This window comes from Octopus bimaculoides, chromosome 9 (assembly GCF_046866305.1).
Source record: "Octopus bimaculoides isolate indiv1 chromosome 9, ASM4686630v1, whole genome shotgun sequence".
NCBI lineage: Eukaryota > Metazoa > Mollusca > Cephalopoda > Octopoda > Octopodidae > Octopus > Octopus bimaculoides.
In genome coordinates this window covers 10493485-10511108 of record NC_142936.1, presented here as the reverse complement: position 1 = coordinate 10511108, position 17624 = coordinate 10493485, and the positions used below count along the sequence as shown (strand labels likewise).

The 17624-nt window shown below is 35.9% G+C and overlaps 2 protein-coding genes and 1 long non-coding RNA gene across 6 annotated transcripts in view; 2 read left to right on the top strand and 1 right to left on the bottom strand.

The window, feature by feature from the left end:
- LOC106871663 (piwi-like protein 1) overlaps positions 1 to 1964 on the bottom strand; it is a 31633-nt gene extending 29669 nt beyond the window's left edge. The window contains exon 1 of one of the 2 annotated variants that reach the window (XM_014918246.3): positions 1498 to 1964. In XM_014918246.3, the coding sequence (XP_014773732.1) occupies positions 1498 to 1512 (15 nt within the window). In that variant the 5' untranslated portion in view covers positions 1513 to 1964. Of the gene's footprint in view, positions 1 to 19; positions 149 to 1497 lie in introns of those variants that run through there. The other variant, XM_014918247.3, reaches the window with a different exon arrangement.
- LOC106871665 (large ribosomal subunit protein uL2) lies at positions 325 to 11247 on the top strand. Of its 3 annotated transcripts, none has more exons than XM_089357126.1 (7): positions 325 to 423; positions 4441 to 4585; positions 5312 to 5453; positions 6947 to 7165; positions 8516 to 8631; positions 8737 to 8823; positions 11112 to 11247. In XM_089357126.1, exons 2-7 carry the CDS (start codon positions 4448 to 4450, stop codon positions 11187 to 11189), a joined length of 780 nt encoding a protein of 259 aa, XP_089213252.1. In that variant the 5' UTR covers positions 325 to 423; positions 4441 to 4447; the 3' UTR covers positions 11190 to 11247. The 3 variants fall into 3 exon arrangements, with proteins under 3 accessions (XP_089213252.1, XP_014773735.1, XP_089213253.1); XM_014918249.3 differs by lacking the exon at positions 325 to 423 and adding an exon at positions 2179 to 2207; XM_089357127.1 differs by lacking the exon at positions 325 to 423 and adding an exon at positions 2179 to 2321.
- A 237-nt stretch (positions 11248 to 11484) lies between these two features.
- On the top strand, positions 11485 to 14874 carry LOC149133979 (uncharacterized). The gene is made up of 2 exons (XR_016243026.1): positions 11485 to 11645; positions 14498 to 14874. It is a non-coding gene; the product is annotated as an uncharacterized LOC149133979 (long non-coding RNA).
- Positions 14875 to 17624: the final 2750 nt, after the last annotated feature.

The window sequence follows — 17624 nt, the reverse complement described above, 5'->3', positions numbered from 1 at the left end:
TAAAAAACAGAGACTATACCTCGGTCGTCGTTTCACAGTGACGGTTCAACGTAAATAATTCGAGTAAGGGAAATAAGGGCCGTAACTCTGATCACTTCCTATATAACATTGTTTATTTTTTTAATGATACATGTGCTTTAATGAGGACTTGACAAACCGTGTATATATACATATATATATTCACACTCACATACATAAATATATATATATTCACACACACATACATAAATATATAGGTAATCTTCAAGTTTAGGGGAATAAAAAAATAAATAAAAATATTCAAGGGAAGTAACTGAACGTCTTACCAGTATTCTCTGTACATCTCTGTTTATAAATAAATCACACACGTGATTTGATTGACGTTAGGGTTAGGATTAGGGTGTGATTTATTTATAAACAGCTAGAAGAAAACGGATAATACTGGTAAGTCGTTCAGTTATTTCCCTTGAATATTTTTATTTATTTTTTTATCCCCCTAAACTTGAAGATTACCAATATATATATATATAAATTAAACAATGGGGTAAAAAATTGGATATTAATTAATATCAATTTAATACCAGGTAACTAGCACATTAAAAGAATCAGGGAGATTCAGAAAAAATATCTGGGATCTCAAGGATTATTGCATATGTTTATATAAAATTTATATAAAAATATATACGAGTGTGCTAGAAAAAGATCACATAAATAATATATAGGTAATTTTTCAGAGTAGCATCTGCACGATTTTCACTAAGATAAAAAAAAAAAAGAAAGAAAACTCGGATTTTTTTGCGTGGAATCAAGTACCTTGAGCTCCTTATTTTGGTTCGGGAGGGGGAGGGGGGCGAATTGGCTGCCCCCTCCCCCTCTGCTGCAGAACATTGGCAAACCTTTTCCATTCTGCTTCTCTTTTCACTATGTAAAACTGTCATCTAGCTTTTTCTTGTTGCTACCAAGTATATTTCTCTCCTACTCCCATTCTTCCAATCCATCCAGGTCTATCTTTTTACTTTTATAGCTCTGACTACTGCACTCTTCTACCACCATGTCATTCTAAGTTTTCTATCACTCTGCACTGGCCACGAATTTGGTCCATAGCTTTCAGTAGGTTGTCCCAGAGAACAAGAAAGGATTACTCATTACTTTTAAGCAGAATGCAGATCTATTTACTTTTTACAAGGAAAAATTTGACAGTGACATTAGAATTTCGCTTTGATCTCTTTCATTAGAATGTACTTTAATTGGTACTACTAAAGCAGCGCGGACCCGAACGCGCAGTCGCGCGTCCGCACTAGCTAGTCGTGAGTGGTCGATCCTAACCCTAACCCTAACCCTAAACACGTATTCATTTGCACACGCGGGTTAGGGATAGGGTTAGGGTTAGGATCGACCACTCAAGACTAGCTAGCGCGGACGCGCGACTGCGCGTTCGATCCCGCGCTGCTTTAGTAGTACCCTTTAATTATGTCTTTTAGGTTTATGTAGGTTTATATATACATATATAATCATTACCATTTCAATGGCCATTTTTCAAAGCTTGCATAGCTCAGATGGAGTTTGTTGAAACAGATTTTCTACAGCTGGGATGCCCTTTCTGTCGCCAACCTTCACTTGTATATAAGCAAGGTAATATCCCATCCCCCCCGGTCAGACTGGTTCTTGCAAAATATTGGAAATGAATGGCACCATTTGTATGACAATGACAAGACAAGGAGAAAAAAAACACACACACACATATATGCATACAACAGGCTTCTTCCAAACTCGCTCAGAAGGCTATGGTTGGCCCGTGTCTATAGCAGAAGATACTTGCCAAGGTACCATGCTGTGAGACTGAAACAAGAAGCATGCGGCTGGAAAGTAAACTTACTACACAACCAAACGTGCATGGAACCGCTTATTAGGATCAGTTTGGTGTACAGTATTTTTAAATAGCAATAACCGGCTGATAACATAAAGAGCAGGTAACAATACGCTGTACGTGTTTGGGACCCACTGATTATGATAACAATATGTACGAAACATTAAACGCGATCATAATATACGGCTTTCACAATTAATTTTAAAAATATTTATTTTATACATGTTTTGTTCTTTTATATAAATGTAAATTTTTCTCTGAATTCTGCGTTAGTAAAATACGAAACTAAACACGGGAAGTAGAAGTCAACGCGCATGTAACTCTGCTACTTCCTTTCTTAGATTAACTCGTATACGTTGTGGTGAGTAAAATTTTAGTGCCTCGTGTTTATCTGTTAACATCAGCATTTTTATAGTTTCTTTAATCTTAAAAATCTGTTAATTTGATTGTACTAACATTCATAAATATTTTTGAGGTAGAATTTTTTACATGATTACTTTTGTGGCTATATATCTAACCTTTTTATATTACACGAGTCCAGATGATTATTCGTTCATCAGTCGTCATGGCGCATATTCCATACCGTTAAAAAATACATATAACACTTTTTCCTTTCTTTATGTGTTAAATATATTTAAAATCGCCTCGATTTTGTAATCTCACTGGCTTAATTTTATATATTTCATAATATATATGTGCATTACTTCTGTCTATAAATGCTATTCTGGTTATTTTTAAATGTAGTTTGCATTCGCTCAGTACTAAGAAGATAGCTATTACAGAATTAAACTAGATAATTATTTCTTCCTTTTTCCCTGGCTTTAAATGGCGGATGAATTAAAAAACGTGACTGCTTGTATGCGAAGAGTTGCTAGAAATAGTAGCGAAGTTTCGCTCAAATGACTCGACCGTCTGGAATATGGAAGAACACATTAGATAATGTAGTCTTAGATGGACAAAGCCTGGAAATAGGACGGGATAGTTGTGACCTGAACCCTCGTACAATATATATCCCACAGGATGTCGATGTGACCCTACTTGGCCATTGCAGTGTGTTGATGGCGAACTTGGATGTCTCGTGCAATGTTCCTTTTTTTTTTTTTTGATAATGTTTCGACCCCTGAAAAACAAAATAATGACATCCCTTCCCGAGGAAATATTAGAAAATATACAAACAGAAATAAATTCAATTCTTATCGAATTGAATTTTATATACGTTTTTATTTTTCATTTCCTTCGTTGAATGGTTTGTATATGCTGCTATTTCTAGCATATCGAAAGACCATACTGGAGACAAAGGTATGACTCCGTTATCTTTCACTTCGAGACACTTCGTTTACTAGTCATCAGTTGCTATCCTTCACTTCAGGTATCGGTGGAGATGGAGTATATGTAATCTGGGTATACCCTCCTTCTAATATTTTTTTTTTTTTTTACGGAATCCTATGTTTCAGACCATGGAGAATCCGATTCTGGAAAAAGATTTTCAAAATTTCGATTCACCCCTCCCCCCGGTTTTTATATAGATCCACAGGGTAAACCTAACCCTAACACTAGTTTTGTGAGATTTGGCTGTTATTTCTAGCATGTAAATAGCCTGCTTGGTGGGGGGGGGTTGAAATTTTTTTCCAGAATTTTACGTGGGATTCCGTAAAAAAAAAATTAATAAATAAGTGGCGGGGGGGGGTTCAGATTACATATAGTCCATCTCTACCCAGGTATCTATTTATCAGGACTTCCCCCAGGTGAAGAAATTTTCACCCGCCTTATCCCGAGAAATTTATCATTTTAATTGGAAAAGGTGCTGCATCAGACTTGCTCTGATAGGGGGGAATCGGCATTCTTTCAATTTCTACTGCTATACTCTTAATTGAAATTGTCCTTTTATAGATACTTAAAAAATACCTGTTTAGTTTCTCACACATCCCACTTGTGTGAGCTTCAATTCATTTAAGTCGTATGAGAGGAGAGACAGGTTGAGTTGGAAAAAAAAATGACCAAACAATTGTGATTTACAGTGTTTTTAGAATGTGTGGAGTTATAAAATGATGAAAACATACCGACCCTCCCCCCTACAAAATTTCGTTTTCCGTACATATTCCGTTGGGGGTTTCCAGTACTAATGATTATTGCTGTTAGTCTACATGTTTTATTTTGTCAGCAGTTAAATCAAATTGTTACATTCTCACGAATATCCTCGTTCCACCAAATATTTTGACTAAACGAGAGAAATAAATGTTAGCTACGTGTCGTGCACCGTAGGCGCCATGCAGATTTTTACTAGAAATTCTTGTTCGGTTTTCGTTAAAAAAAAGAGGTGGGGGTTCCAGCTAAACTAAGATAAATAATGAATAATCAAATAAAATATGTGCTTGATAGCTTGCAAAAATGCAATTACTATATAGAACAAAAATATATGGACCCAAGAATTGACGCTACCGGAAACGTCAGTAGTCACGTGTTCACTGAATTTGCCGAAATGTGTGTGAATTGTGAAAATTTCTTATATATTTATTTCGTCGGCTGTTCAGTAAATATTTTTTTCTTTTTCCTTTCTTTATTTTCACGTATGTTGGGTGTTCTATATTTTTCAGACGCAAGATGGGACGAGTTATTAGGTCCCAACGTAAGGGAGCTGGAAGCGTCTTCCGTGCCCACACCAAACACAGGAAAGGTGCAGCTAAACTTCGTGCTATTGATTATGCAGAACGTCATGGTTTTATCAAAGGTGTGGTCCGGGTAAGTTATCGAGTGTTTTAATTTGAGAGAATCCCACAAGAGTTCATTAACTTTTAAAATGGGATAATTTTAGAATGTTTTCGATTTTTGTTACGACTGGCTTGCTATTATTCTAATAAGCGGCTTGTGCGATATTTGTAAGTTCTATTCAGTTTTATCCCATTCGTTTTGATATTGTATAGCAGTTACTAGTATCTATCTCAGCAACTCTTTGTAATCCAGATCTTGAATTAGAACTGTTGTCGTTATGTAAGGAAATCATAATTGATTACTCGGTACTACTTAAATACAGAGGTCCCTTAATTTTACAGAATTACGATTTCATTAACTTTGTTCACCCTTAAATAAGACAAAAATGGTTGAATGTCTACAGCAAACCATTCATAAAAATCGAATGAAAAAGTATAATCATCACTACCAAAAAGGTGTGCAGTCCATGTTCTTTACCTCCGCCCTACTTAAGTACAGAGGTCCCTTTCTTTTCTGAGAACTAACATCATGTTATGTTTTCTGAGTCAAATCACAATCTTTATTAAATCTACAACGTTATTTCAAATTCATGGGACTGATTTTATATTTTGCTTGGTATTAGTGTGGGTGTCAAAACCATACAACTTTAATCTTGTTCCCCATTACATGAGATGCCATAGTGACTTTTGTTTTTTAAACAAAGTTGCTCCAATTGTTATAAATGCTTTTTTTTTTTTTTTTTTTTGGTAAATGCAGGATATCCTCCATGACCCTGGCCGCGGGGCTCCCCTAGCTCGTGTCAGCTTCAGAGATCCTTACCGCTACAAACGAAAAACTGAAACCTTCGTCTGTGCAGAAGGATTATATACTGGACAATTCATTTACTGTGGCAAAAAAGGTGAGTTTGCTTTTGAAATTTTAAAAAACTATCTTAACCATTTAATATTAAATTCTGTCATGTTCAATGTATGTAAAGAATATTTGGAACTTGACAATGTGGACTAGAAATGTAATTTAGATATTAATTAAAAAGAATGTAATGGTTATAGGTTGATTGAGCACTTGTATATGTCATAACTAATTGTGGCTTAGTTGTGAGTTCAAATCCTATTACTTTACTTTTGAGATAGTATTCACTTTTTCCTCACCTCTTTTGTTCAGAGGTTCACATTCTTGATTGCAAATCTGTCCATGTTGGACAGGTTGTAGAAATATTGGTTTCTTAATTCCAGGGCAAACATAGGAGCAGAATTGGTGGAAGGCAACTCTCATTACAATAAATATTATTTTGTCCATGTATTTAATATAGCAAATGAAAATACTCTAATACTTATTTTGTGTGAATTTGAACAAAGTATTTATCAAAACAAGAGTTATCTTTCATTGCCTTCGCTTCCATTGCAGTTTTGGAATTCTGTAATAGTGTCTAGATCTTTGCATATATTTCCTCAAATGTGTGAGTGAACTCATGTAAATGATCTGGTTAGGTGAGTTACACCATGTCATGTTGTGCAAATTCAAGTGCTTCTTTAGCCTTTCAAATCGTCCTTTACAAACCAGAAGAGGTTTTCCATTAGCATTCAGTTTCATTTACATATTCGTCTGTAAATTGCCATATCTATTTATCTATCTATCTATCTATATATATATAATTACCTTAGTTTGTACGTTTTGTTGCATCTGGTCCTTTATCTAATCAGGAGCCATACCATTTTAAGCATTACATTAAAGTTATGAAAAAATAGGGTCTGAGCAGTCAGTGGTGTAGCTTCTTACATGGTTGACTTAATTTTCTCTTTGTCATAGTTTTCACTGTAGATGTTTCTAGCCTTGTTTCGGCAATGTTGTTGATTTTTCTCTCCCATATGAAATTCACTATAAATCTCACTGCATAGAACCTTGGACTAGTGTCTTCCACTATAGCCCAGATGCAACCAATGCCTTGAGGGTGGATTTGGTAATTGGAAATTTGGAACCTGTGTGTGTTTGTCTTTTATTTCTCTCTTAGCATTTGACAACTGGTGCTGGTTTGTTTACATTCCCAAGAACATGGCAATTTGTCTGCACCTCAGTTTTCATTCCTTACTGCCCCTTCACTAATGTGATAAGTTTAAAAACGGCAAAATTACAGACAGTATCCTAAAATTGGTAGTCATACTTTGCAGTTTTTGTAAACGTGAAACCCCATACATGGGGTGGCTGTAATGCAGGGATGCCTACATTTCGTTGATCAGCTCTCCCTTGTACCAATATTGGAAACCCATATTGTTTTGAAGCTGCCGCAGAGCATAAATGCTACAGTTGTTTTTATCAGTCCGAATGTATGCTTAAATGTATAAATATGTTTTTGTTCAAAGTTTTATGATTTTTTTTTCTTTTCTTTTTCTCAAGCTACACTACAGGTTGGAAACATTCTTCCTCTCGGTGCTATGCCTGAGGGTACCATTATCTGTAGTGTGGAAGAGAAGACAGGTGACCGTGGAAAGCTAGCTAGAGCATCAGGCAACTATGCTACAGTTATTTCACACAATTTGGAAACCAGGAAGACTCGCATCAAGCTACCGTCAGGCTCAAAGAAAGTTGTTCCTTCAACCAATCGTGCTATGATAGGTGAGTAGACATTGACAAATATGGTTTGTGCGGTTGGGCATGTTGCTTTTTACAAGAAAAATTTCGGCATTTGCTGTTCATAAGTTCTTCATTAAATTAACTGGTACAATGGCAGTGAACTTTAACAGAATTACAATTAAATAATAATAATAATGAAATTGTGTATAGTGCTCAGGTGCACTACAACTTATCAAAAGTGCGTGTGTAGTACATAGAATTATGCACAAAAGTCAGGAAAGTGAATAGTGTATGAGTCGTGATATACATGTGCATGCATATGGAGGGGGGATATCGGGTGTAGTGTTGGTGTATTTCAGGAAGCATGGAAGTTTTAAAGGATGCAGTGCCTTGGCAACTAATAACTGATGCAGGTAGTTTGTTCCATGATTCTGAAAGTCATGGGAGCTCAAAGGTGCTCAAGGTGGTTGTTGGCACAATGATTAATTTTGTGGGTGTTTACCAAGTCAGTTGCCAGATGTCAGAGCTTCAATGTAACTAAACATTTTATAGTATAATGGGTGCTTTTTACATGGCACCAGCACTAGTGAGGTCATCAAGCAAGACCCCCTTCAGCTGAGTGGGGGAAGTAGTAGGCTTATTTTGAAGTGTTTATTCAACTTCATAATTTCTTTGATTTGTTTCCAAACATGCTGTGATGAGGAAAATAATTCTTCACTTTGACCTGAATCTTTGAGTGTTGATAGCTTCATTCCCTGAGTATGTTGACTGGAATCTAATTAGTGTTATAACAAATGCAGCAGATATTGTTTAGGGTCATTTGATCTTTTTATATTTCTATAATACACCCCCACCCTATATGTTTGAATTTTAAAATTGAGAATTTAGTACACGATAAAGGGTTTTTCTCTCAAAGCAAGTCTCATTCCAGTAAATAAAATTTTGATTGGTCATCTTAGAAAATGGTTTATTAGCTACTATTTAGCTTGTTAGAATTGTATGCACAAGTGGACTTCAATGTGCATAAAACAGATATACCATAAAGGAATGGAATGGAATACTAGGATAGCTTCATTCCCTGAGTATGTTGACTGGAATCTAATTAGTGTTTTAACAAATGCAGCAGATATTGTTTAGGGTCATTTAATCCTTTTATATTTCTATAATACACCCCCACCCTATTTGTTTCTGAAAGTCATGGGAGCTGTGGAGCTCATGGTGGTTGTTGGCACAATGGTTAATAATTTTGTGGGTGTTTTGATGATGATGATTTACCAAGTTAGTTCCCAGACGTCAGAGCTTCAATGTAACTAAACAGTTTCAGTTCATAATATTTACCTATGCTTTTTATTTTAATTTTTGTCTTACACATGATTGTTGTGATATTTGTAGGTATTGTTGCTGGTGGTGGTCGTATAGACAAACCACTTCTGAAAGCTGGTCGTGCGTATTATAAATACAAAGCTAAGAAAAACTGTTGGCCAAAAGTCCGAGGTGTTGCTATGAATGTAAGTTTCCAAACATCAATTCTGAGTTACAGATTTTGCTGTTTGAATCTCTTTTTGTATTATTGATCACTTATTAATTTATATTTTTCCTTCTTTCTTCCTCAGCCTGTTGAGCATCCTCACGGAGGTGGTAACCATCAGCATATTGGTAAAGCTTCAACAGTCCGGAGAGATACATCAGCTGGACGAAAGGTACTCCTTTTTTTTTTTTTTTTTTTTTTTTTAATCTACTCTTGGGGTTGTCACTGGCCTGCATTGGAGGGAATATTATTAATGCAGATGAGGCCGTCTGTTAAGTCTGGTCACTTAGGTTACTCAACACTTTTGCATTCAGATTTCTCTGTAAAAAGTATTGCTTATGTATTTGTTTTTAATTAATGACGCATCTTGTAGCTTCAAGATTTCAATGCTGCATTTGTATGTTTTACAAATGGCATTGCAGGGTAGGTGTGAGAGATTGGATCTGGTTGTTTTTATTTGTTTAAATAGGTAGAATATTTGGGCCAGATATGACCGGATTCAATGCTAAGGGGTTGAATATGTAATTTAGACTGATTGATATCACCTGGATGGGTAGAATTATTTGAAGCTGATTTTGGTGTCTTGTGCTATTTTTTTAAAAAAAACATCCATTTTCCTTGCTGTCGTGGGTCAGATGGTTTGGCGGGAGCTGGTATGCCAGAGGAGTGCACTAAGTTGTAATGTCTGCTTTGACATGGTTTCTCTGGCTGGATGCTCTTCCTAATGCCAAAACATTTTATGGTATAATGGGTGCTTTTTACATGGCACCAGCACTAGTGAGGTCATCAAGCAAGACCCCCTTCAGCTGAGTGGGGGAAGTAGTAGGCTTATTTTGAAGTGTTTATTCAACTTCATAATTTCTTTGATTTGTTTCCAAACATGCTGTGATGAGGAAAATAATTCTTCACTTTGACCTGAATCTTTGAGTGTTGATAGCTTCATTCCCTGAGTATGTTGACTGGAATCTAATTAGTGTTATAACAAATGCAGCAGATATTGTTTAGGGTCATTTGATCTTTTTATATTTCTATAATACACCCCCACCCTATATGTTTGAATTTTAAAATTGAGAATTTAGTACACGATAAAGGGTTTTTCTCTCAAAGCAAGTCTCATTCCAGTAAATAAAATTTTGATTGGTCATCTTAGAAAATGGTTTATTAGCTACTATTTAGCTTGTTAGAATTGTATGCACAAGTGGACTTCAATGTGCATAAAACAGATATACCATAAAGGAATGGAATGGAATACTAGGATAAAATAAATCTGCATGTTCTGTTGCCCCCCCCCCCCTCTCCCATTTTATGGAGATGGCTGGATTCAGAGGGATATCTCCCTGGTAAGATTTTGTCTTTCTCCCAACAGTTTTTTTTTTTTATGACTGGTCTGCCTAACATCAGTTGCATTGCTAACATCTCTGAAACCCTTGGCACTGGGCTTCTTTCAGAATTATAAGCTCCCTTACTCTTCTTTCTGTCACTTACAATCACAGGTGTTCCAGTTGATCTGATCAACGGAACAACCTGCTTGGGAAATTAATGTGCAAGTGGTTGAGCACTCCACAAACGTGTATCCTTAATACAGTTATCAGGGAGATAGTGCAACAAGGCTGGCACCTTTGAATTACAGGTGCAACTCCTATATACTAGCTGAGTGGACAGGAGCTGTGTGAAATAAGGTGTCTTGTTCAAAGATACAACACAGCTAGGAATTGAACTCGTGACCTTACAATCACGAGCCAAATACCGTAGCCACTAAACCACGTGCCTTTTTAGAAATACAAGCGCTAGTTGATGTAATCTAGAAGATGATGCACCATCTTTGACGAGTCAGTGATTAAAACCCAGAGAAGAATGACATGCTGTGATGAGTAACAAAATTCTTCACTTTGACCTGAACTTTTGGTGTAGACGTTTAATACTCTGAGTGTGTTGACTGGAATCAGTTTTATTAGCTTGTCAGTTTGTGGTTGCTATAATCCAGCATAAGGTATTATTACTTGAATGTAGATAAATGTAGTTAAACCTAATTTTTCCATGCTAAATAAAATGTAAGTCTTCTAGCCTGAAACTAGGTTACTTAAATATTTTTATTTCAAGAGATATCTTGTGATTGAGACTTAGAGGAGCTTGCTTTCTTAAGATCTTCTCAATTAATAATAATTGCTTATGTTGAAGCTGACAGTAGTCGAAAATGTCTTGAGGGTGGTGAATAATGTTTCACTGACTTGAATTTTGTTGATGATTTAAACTTCGAAATAGGAAATGGGTTTGACCTTCGAGCTTTGATAAAGTAATTTCTTTGTGAATTTTATTTATTCGAGAATTTTTTCACTTGATTGACCATGTATATATTGGAAGCAGTAAATTTAATGTGCATATTTCTCCGTTCTTTTGAGACAGTGGTAATGAATTTTTCATTCTGGTGTATTCTAAATGGAATTTTCTTTTCTTTTCCAGGTCGGTCTTATTGCTGCCCGTCGTACTGGTCGTCTCCGAGGTTCCAAACAATCAACTGGCAAGGTTGATAAAGAATAGATTGAGGCTTATTAAACTACTTGTACAGAAGCAAAATAAACTGGGAAATTACTTGAAAGCTAGTCTTTTTGTTTTGTTTTGTTGATGAGCTGGTAACGTGTGAGTGGATTGTTTAACAATCTACATTGTCAGCGTGGAAGCTGATGGATATTGGACATTTAAATACAGTTGTATACCAATCAGTGTTAGCTTTATGTGAGTTATTGAATTGTTGATAGTGGTATTTTGAAAGTATTAATAAGTATAAACTGCTTGCAAAGACACGGCAATTTGTTTTACAGCCATTCATCGTCATTTAATGTCCGCCTTCCATGCTAGCATGGGTTGGATGGTTTGACTGAGGACTGGCAAACCAGAAGGCTGCACCAATCTGATCTGGCAGAGTTTCTACAGCTGGATGCCCTTCCTAACGCCAACCACTTTACAATGTGGACTGAATGCTTTTTAATATACATGGTATGGTTAATAAACTTTCTAAATTACGCAAAAATGAAAATAACACATCTCATTTAACAGATATCTTTACCAAAATTACATAGAAATATCTTGAAATACTAAAGAGTAAATTTATTCAATAAAATAACCATGGCCTCCAGACAACTTTGGAATCTCCTGCAACTCTTCTGGACAGTCTTCTTTTCTAACTTTGGTGAACGCTGCCATAAAACTTGGCGGAATTTGAACTCTGAACGTAAAGACAGACGAAATACTGTTAAGTATTTTGGCTAACTTGCCGCCTTAAATGGAGGTATAACATTGCCATTACCCCAAACACCAGGATGTTCAATTTTTATTATTCTGTACATGTCCTCAGATTGACACCCAAACACTCTGAAATGTTCGTAATTGGAGCTTCTGGTGTGAATGCCAAGCAGTACAGCATGTTGTTTCCAAATTTCTGGCAGAGTGAATTGCATCATGGTGCTGTTTTTCTTACAAACAGTGCTCAGCTGACCCTACTATACTGTATACTTGACAATCAAAAGCAAACGATGTGCATGCACGAAATTAAAAATATAAAATGGTGACAATTTACCCATTGCACCCTGTGTGTGCATATATATATATATAAGCAGAATGAGCTTTCAGTTCCCATGTATTAAGTCTGCCAGGCTTTGGTTCGGCTAGAGCATAAGTTCTCAAAGTGGGCACTGGTGCCTAAGGGAGCAGTTGAGAAAAAGGAGGCCTTGGGAGGAAAGCAGTGAATTAGGGGACGCTATGAATTTATTATATAGTATTGTATACAAATTAGATATTAAATATCAAAAGATTCATAGTATGTATAAATTAGTAAAATATAAAATATTTATACATAAAAATAGGGGCTGTGGGTATTATGTCGCTATGATGGGGACAGTGCCCCAAAAGTTTCAGAACCTCTGGTCTAGAGTTATTGTAAAAAATACCAAGCTATGACTGCTCTAGATGCATCTGTCTTTGTTAATGCTACATTATTGGGCTAATCAGAGATCCAGAAGTAGCCTAATTATCATAAGTGACATGGTTTCGTTTCTTAACAGGAACCACTTTACAGTGATTACTGGTGCTTTTCCAGGCACTGGCACTTGTGAAGGGAATGTATGTACAGTGAACTTCCACTGAATGGTTGTGCTTTATTAAGCTTTCATTGTGATGGATTTATAGCTTCATCTTGAGCCATAAATTGCTTTGGGTATCCATGTGTGACCCTTGCGTTACTCACATGAGATTGTTTATATTTATTACCAACTGATAATTTAGATTCTTGACTGACATTGTCCAGTCATCTATGATGGCAGTTTTCACTTATTCCACAACAAATTCCTGTTTATCATTGGGCACATGGTGGTTTTAGGAGTCAATATTTTGTATAAAACCACCGTCTGATGTGATGATAATTTAACGTTTGCAAGATATTCTTTAGTTTTCTCAGCTGGTGAATAAACCATATTGTCACTCGTTGATTGATGAAAAAGATTTGAGTGAATAAGGAAATCTATGCCAGGATCTATTAGCAGTCAACAGTCTTAAGGCAAATACATTAACAAAAGTACTTTGTTAGCATGCATTATTGAATTCATCTCCCATAGTCATTATAGCGTTAGATTTGCACTAATTCTATATGGTGGTGTCCCTTTGAACTAGTAACACTAAGATACAACTGAAATGAGTCCAGCTAAATCAAGGGACATAACTTAATATAATAAAGACGAGTTATGTTTCTTGTCTAGAATATTCGTTGCTTCTAGGGTGCGTGTCTTTCCATGACAATTTTTGGGCAGGTTATATTTCGAAACCATAATTATGTCATCCTACATATAACACAATTGCACTCTGTACAGGTGGACTTATCAATGAGATAGGTATTTCAGATCAGGGATTTTAAAGGGGCACCAGGCCTCTCCACTACTTTAATTTGTAGATTAGCCTTATTTAATGTTTTTCTAAAAAGGTGTGCTACTTTGCTGCCAGGGTTAGCATCAACGAACATGACACTCTGTGGTCAGCATATAAAAATACCTTTTAAGGTGAAAATTATAAACAATTAATATATAATTGACAAGCTTCTTTCAGTTTCAGTCTAGCAAATCTACTTGCAAGGTTTTGTCAGCCCAAGGCTATAGTAGAAGACACTTGCCCAAGGTGCCACACAGTGGGACTGAATCTGGAACCATGTGGTTTGGAAGCGAGCATCTTACCACACAGCCATTCATCAAACTGAGGCTGCAGTAAAAGACACTTACCCAAGGTGCCAAGCAGTGAGACTGAACCTGGAGATTGAATCTGAAATTATGCGGCTGGGAAACGATCTACTTATGCTACTTAACCACACAGCCATTAGTGTATATTTAAACTAATTGTCAATATGGAAGACATGCAAAACGGAAAAATTGAATGTGAGTAACCAGTGGGAAACGGATACTGAGATTTACAAGGAATGTCCAGGAATTTTCCACTTAACAAATCACATTAGTCTCTCTCTATTCTTGCATCATCATCGTTGTCTCTCTCCTCCTCTTCATCATTTCTCTCTACCTTTCCCTCCCCCAGTTGTGTAAACATTTTGTTAATCATAGATTTGTGTTGAGTACTTCTATTTTTATTTAGAAAGAAGAGAAGGAAGAGTGACTACAAAACTTCACTGGCCCTTCCTAATGCAAAGCCCTTTTCAGTGGTCATTTCATACACATACACACACATATTGGATTGGCAACTAAGTTCCCGCATTTTAAAAAAATTTTGGAAACTATATTTTTCAAGAATTCTATTTTTGAATCATTTTGGAATTTATTTTGTTTTATTTCTAGTTAATTTTTGTTTATTTTTAGATCATTAAAATGGAATGTCAAGTTAAGAACAACGTGCATTTTCAACACCTCCATTTTGCTTTTAATCAAGGCTCTAAGGCCGTAAAAGCTGCTCGCGACATTTGTGCTGTGTTTGGAGAGGGTGCCATAGCTGAAAGAATGACTCGTGATTGGTTTGCCAAGTTCAAAAATGTAAATTTTGACCACAAAGACGAACCTTGTTCTGGCCATCTAGTTGAGTTTGATGAAGAGCATTAAACCAACTTTTGCACAAAAATTCTCATCAAACGACAAGGGAACTGGCAGAGAAAATGGAATGCTCCCACACTGCTATAGAGAAGTATCTTCACTCGATGGGAAAGGTTCAGAAGTATGGAGCATGGGTTCCATATGCTTTAAGTGACAACAAAAATCAACGAGCCGCAATCTCTGCTCAAAGCAATGATTAGTAACATTACGAAACCGGTATGCTTTTGAATCTCTTTAACAATTCACAATAATGACTTTTATTACTTTTATTCCTTCCTCAGTTCATCTAATTGTATATTTCTATCGTTACTTTTCATAAAAAGCCTTTACTTCTTTTGATTTCCAATGTGCATTTTCGCTTATTTTTCTTCTTACTTTACCCTTACATTTCCACGTGTAGTTTCTATTTTGTTTTTGTAACATATTTCTATTATATATATATATATATATATATATATATATATATATATATACAGAGAGAGAGAGAGATGCAATTCAAAACCAAAAAGGATACAGTGACAGTACACACACACACACACATTTCTCCATTTATTGTTATTGTATGTTTTTTGTTTTCTCTTTTACAGTACATTTTTACTTTATTTCTCTAACTAGACCTTTATAATGTATTCTGATGAAGATTTTGATATATATGTATGTATATATATATATATGTTTATACACACAGCTTTTTTTAATCTTTTACTGGTTTCAGCCAGGGGCTGAGGCCATGTTGGAGCATTGTCTTTCAGCGTGTTTGTGTTTCTTATTTATACTGTTTCTGGTAAAGTAATGTTAGATGGAGCTGCTCTTCTTTGTGCCTCTATAAAATTTTGTATTATCTTCTTTGAATTTGGTTTAGTCGAAGAAGACTTCTTTCAAATTTTCTACTCAAGACATGACATGAGTATAGTGTCTTATATTCGTTTACTTAAAACTTGGCATGTTTTAAGAGGTGCATGTGTGTGTTTAAGTACGTGCACGGGCATATGTAAGTACATATTGGTACAAATCAATAAGTCAAATAAAATTACCTTGTCATATCATTATATGTCTTCTATGCCAAGGAAGACTTAGTCATTCAATAAATCAATAGATAATTTTCAATCATACAAAAAGTAGTTAACTAAATATGTAATCGACGAAAAAAAAAAATGACCTTGAAGACAGTTCCACAATATGGTTACAGTGAAAAGATTGAAATCATAAAAGGAATTTAAGGATTTCAAGAGTTTACGGTTCAGTATATCAGCTCCAGAAGTTTTTCTGGTCCATGCTTCATCACTCTCTCTTTCTCTCTTGTTGTTAAGATAAGTATTGGATAACGTAGAAGAAAATCTTGTTTCAAAAAATTAGAAACCTGAAGGCAAAAAGTGATATTTATTATCAGTATTTTATGGAAACTAATCATAAACACACACACACACACACACACACACACATACAAATATATATATAAATTTTATATATATATATTTATATATATATATAAGTCAAGTTAATTGCCACATCAATGTGGCTGTTCTGTTATTGCCAGTTTAACCCCAGGCATATATATTGCCATACATTTTACAACTAGTAACTTTACTATATATGTATTTGTGTGTGTGTGTGTAAATATATATATATATATATATATATATATATAAGTTCAAAAAAACAATAACAAAAAAACAACAAAGTGAGGACGTGATACGGATAGTGTTATTGGACGCTCAGGAAAGGAAAGAGAGAGTTTATGACGTTTCGGGCGTAGCCCTTCGTCGGAAAGATGGAAAGTTCGGAGAATGGAAGAACGGAGAAAGAGGAAAATGGTACCGATGCCCACGAGGACACACATTGGGTGCCGATCATTGTCGTTTTTGTTGGTTATGATAGTAGGAAACCCATTTGTCATGACTTACGATGGCAATATTCAGGAAAGGTTTGGTAGCAAGTCTACTCTTCAATGACAAGGAGATGGCAACTCTTTGATTAAGAAGAGAAGCAGTCAGGTGATGAGGGAGCCACTGACCATGTTTACTCTTTTACTCATTTATTTGTTTCAGTTATTTGACTGTGGCCATGCTGATCTCAAGCAGAAGCAGTGGGGGAACATTATAGCTATTTGTTGAGAGGAATTCTTTGGGGTTTGAATAATTCACCTCTGGAAACATGGGTGTTTTGTTCATCATCCTTAAACAATCCTTATTCAGGGACCTTTTAAGCAGGATGGGCTATTCAACCTGAAGAAAATTTTAATTGGGGCCCACCTGCAAGGTCATGTGCTGTTTATCTTGATATAAGATCACCATGTTGCACACATATGGTTGTGATGTATGTGCCTGGTGTACCCTAATCAGACAGGTAGTCATGATGGGTATATTGGGTTTCATATAATTATACCCTGGGTGTCACTTTGATGGCATGCACTGCCCTTTCACTCAATAATAATAATGATGATTTCCAATTTTTAGGCCCAAGGCCAGCAAGTTTGCGAAAGGGCTAAGTTGATGATAATGACCCCAGTACGCAACTGGTACTTATTTTATTGACCTTGAAGGAATGAAAGGCAAAGCTGACTCCGGCAGCATTTGAAAAAGCAGAGTCAAAAGAAATGCTGCTAAGCGTTTTCCCTGTCATGGTAACAATTCTGCTAGCTCGCCACCTTACTAATAATAATAATAATAACATACAGAAAATTGCACTACTGGGCACTGCACACATCCTACGCAAAACACTTTCAATACAGAGGGCGGCTTATAAATGCCAAAACCTACCCTGGCGAAGAATGTACCCCACAACATAGATTAGTAGTTAGCGACTTTGGGATCAAGGCAAAATGGGTGCCCAGAATTAGACAGGCTTGGAGAAGAAGGGTGTGGAAGCTTAAAGACCCTGCAAACGGACAGAGACTTAG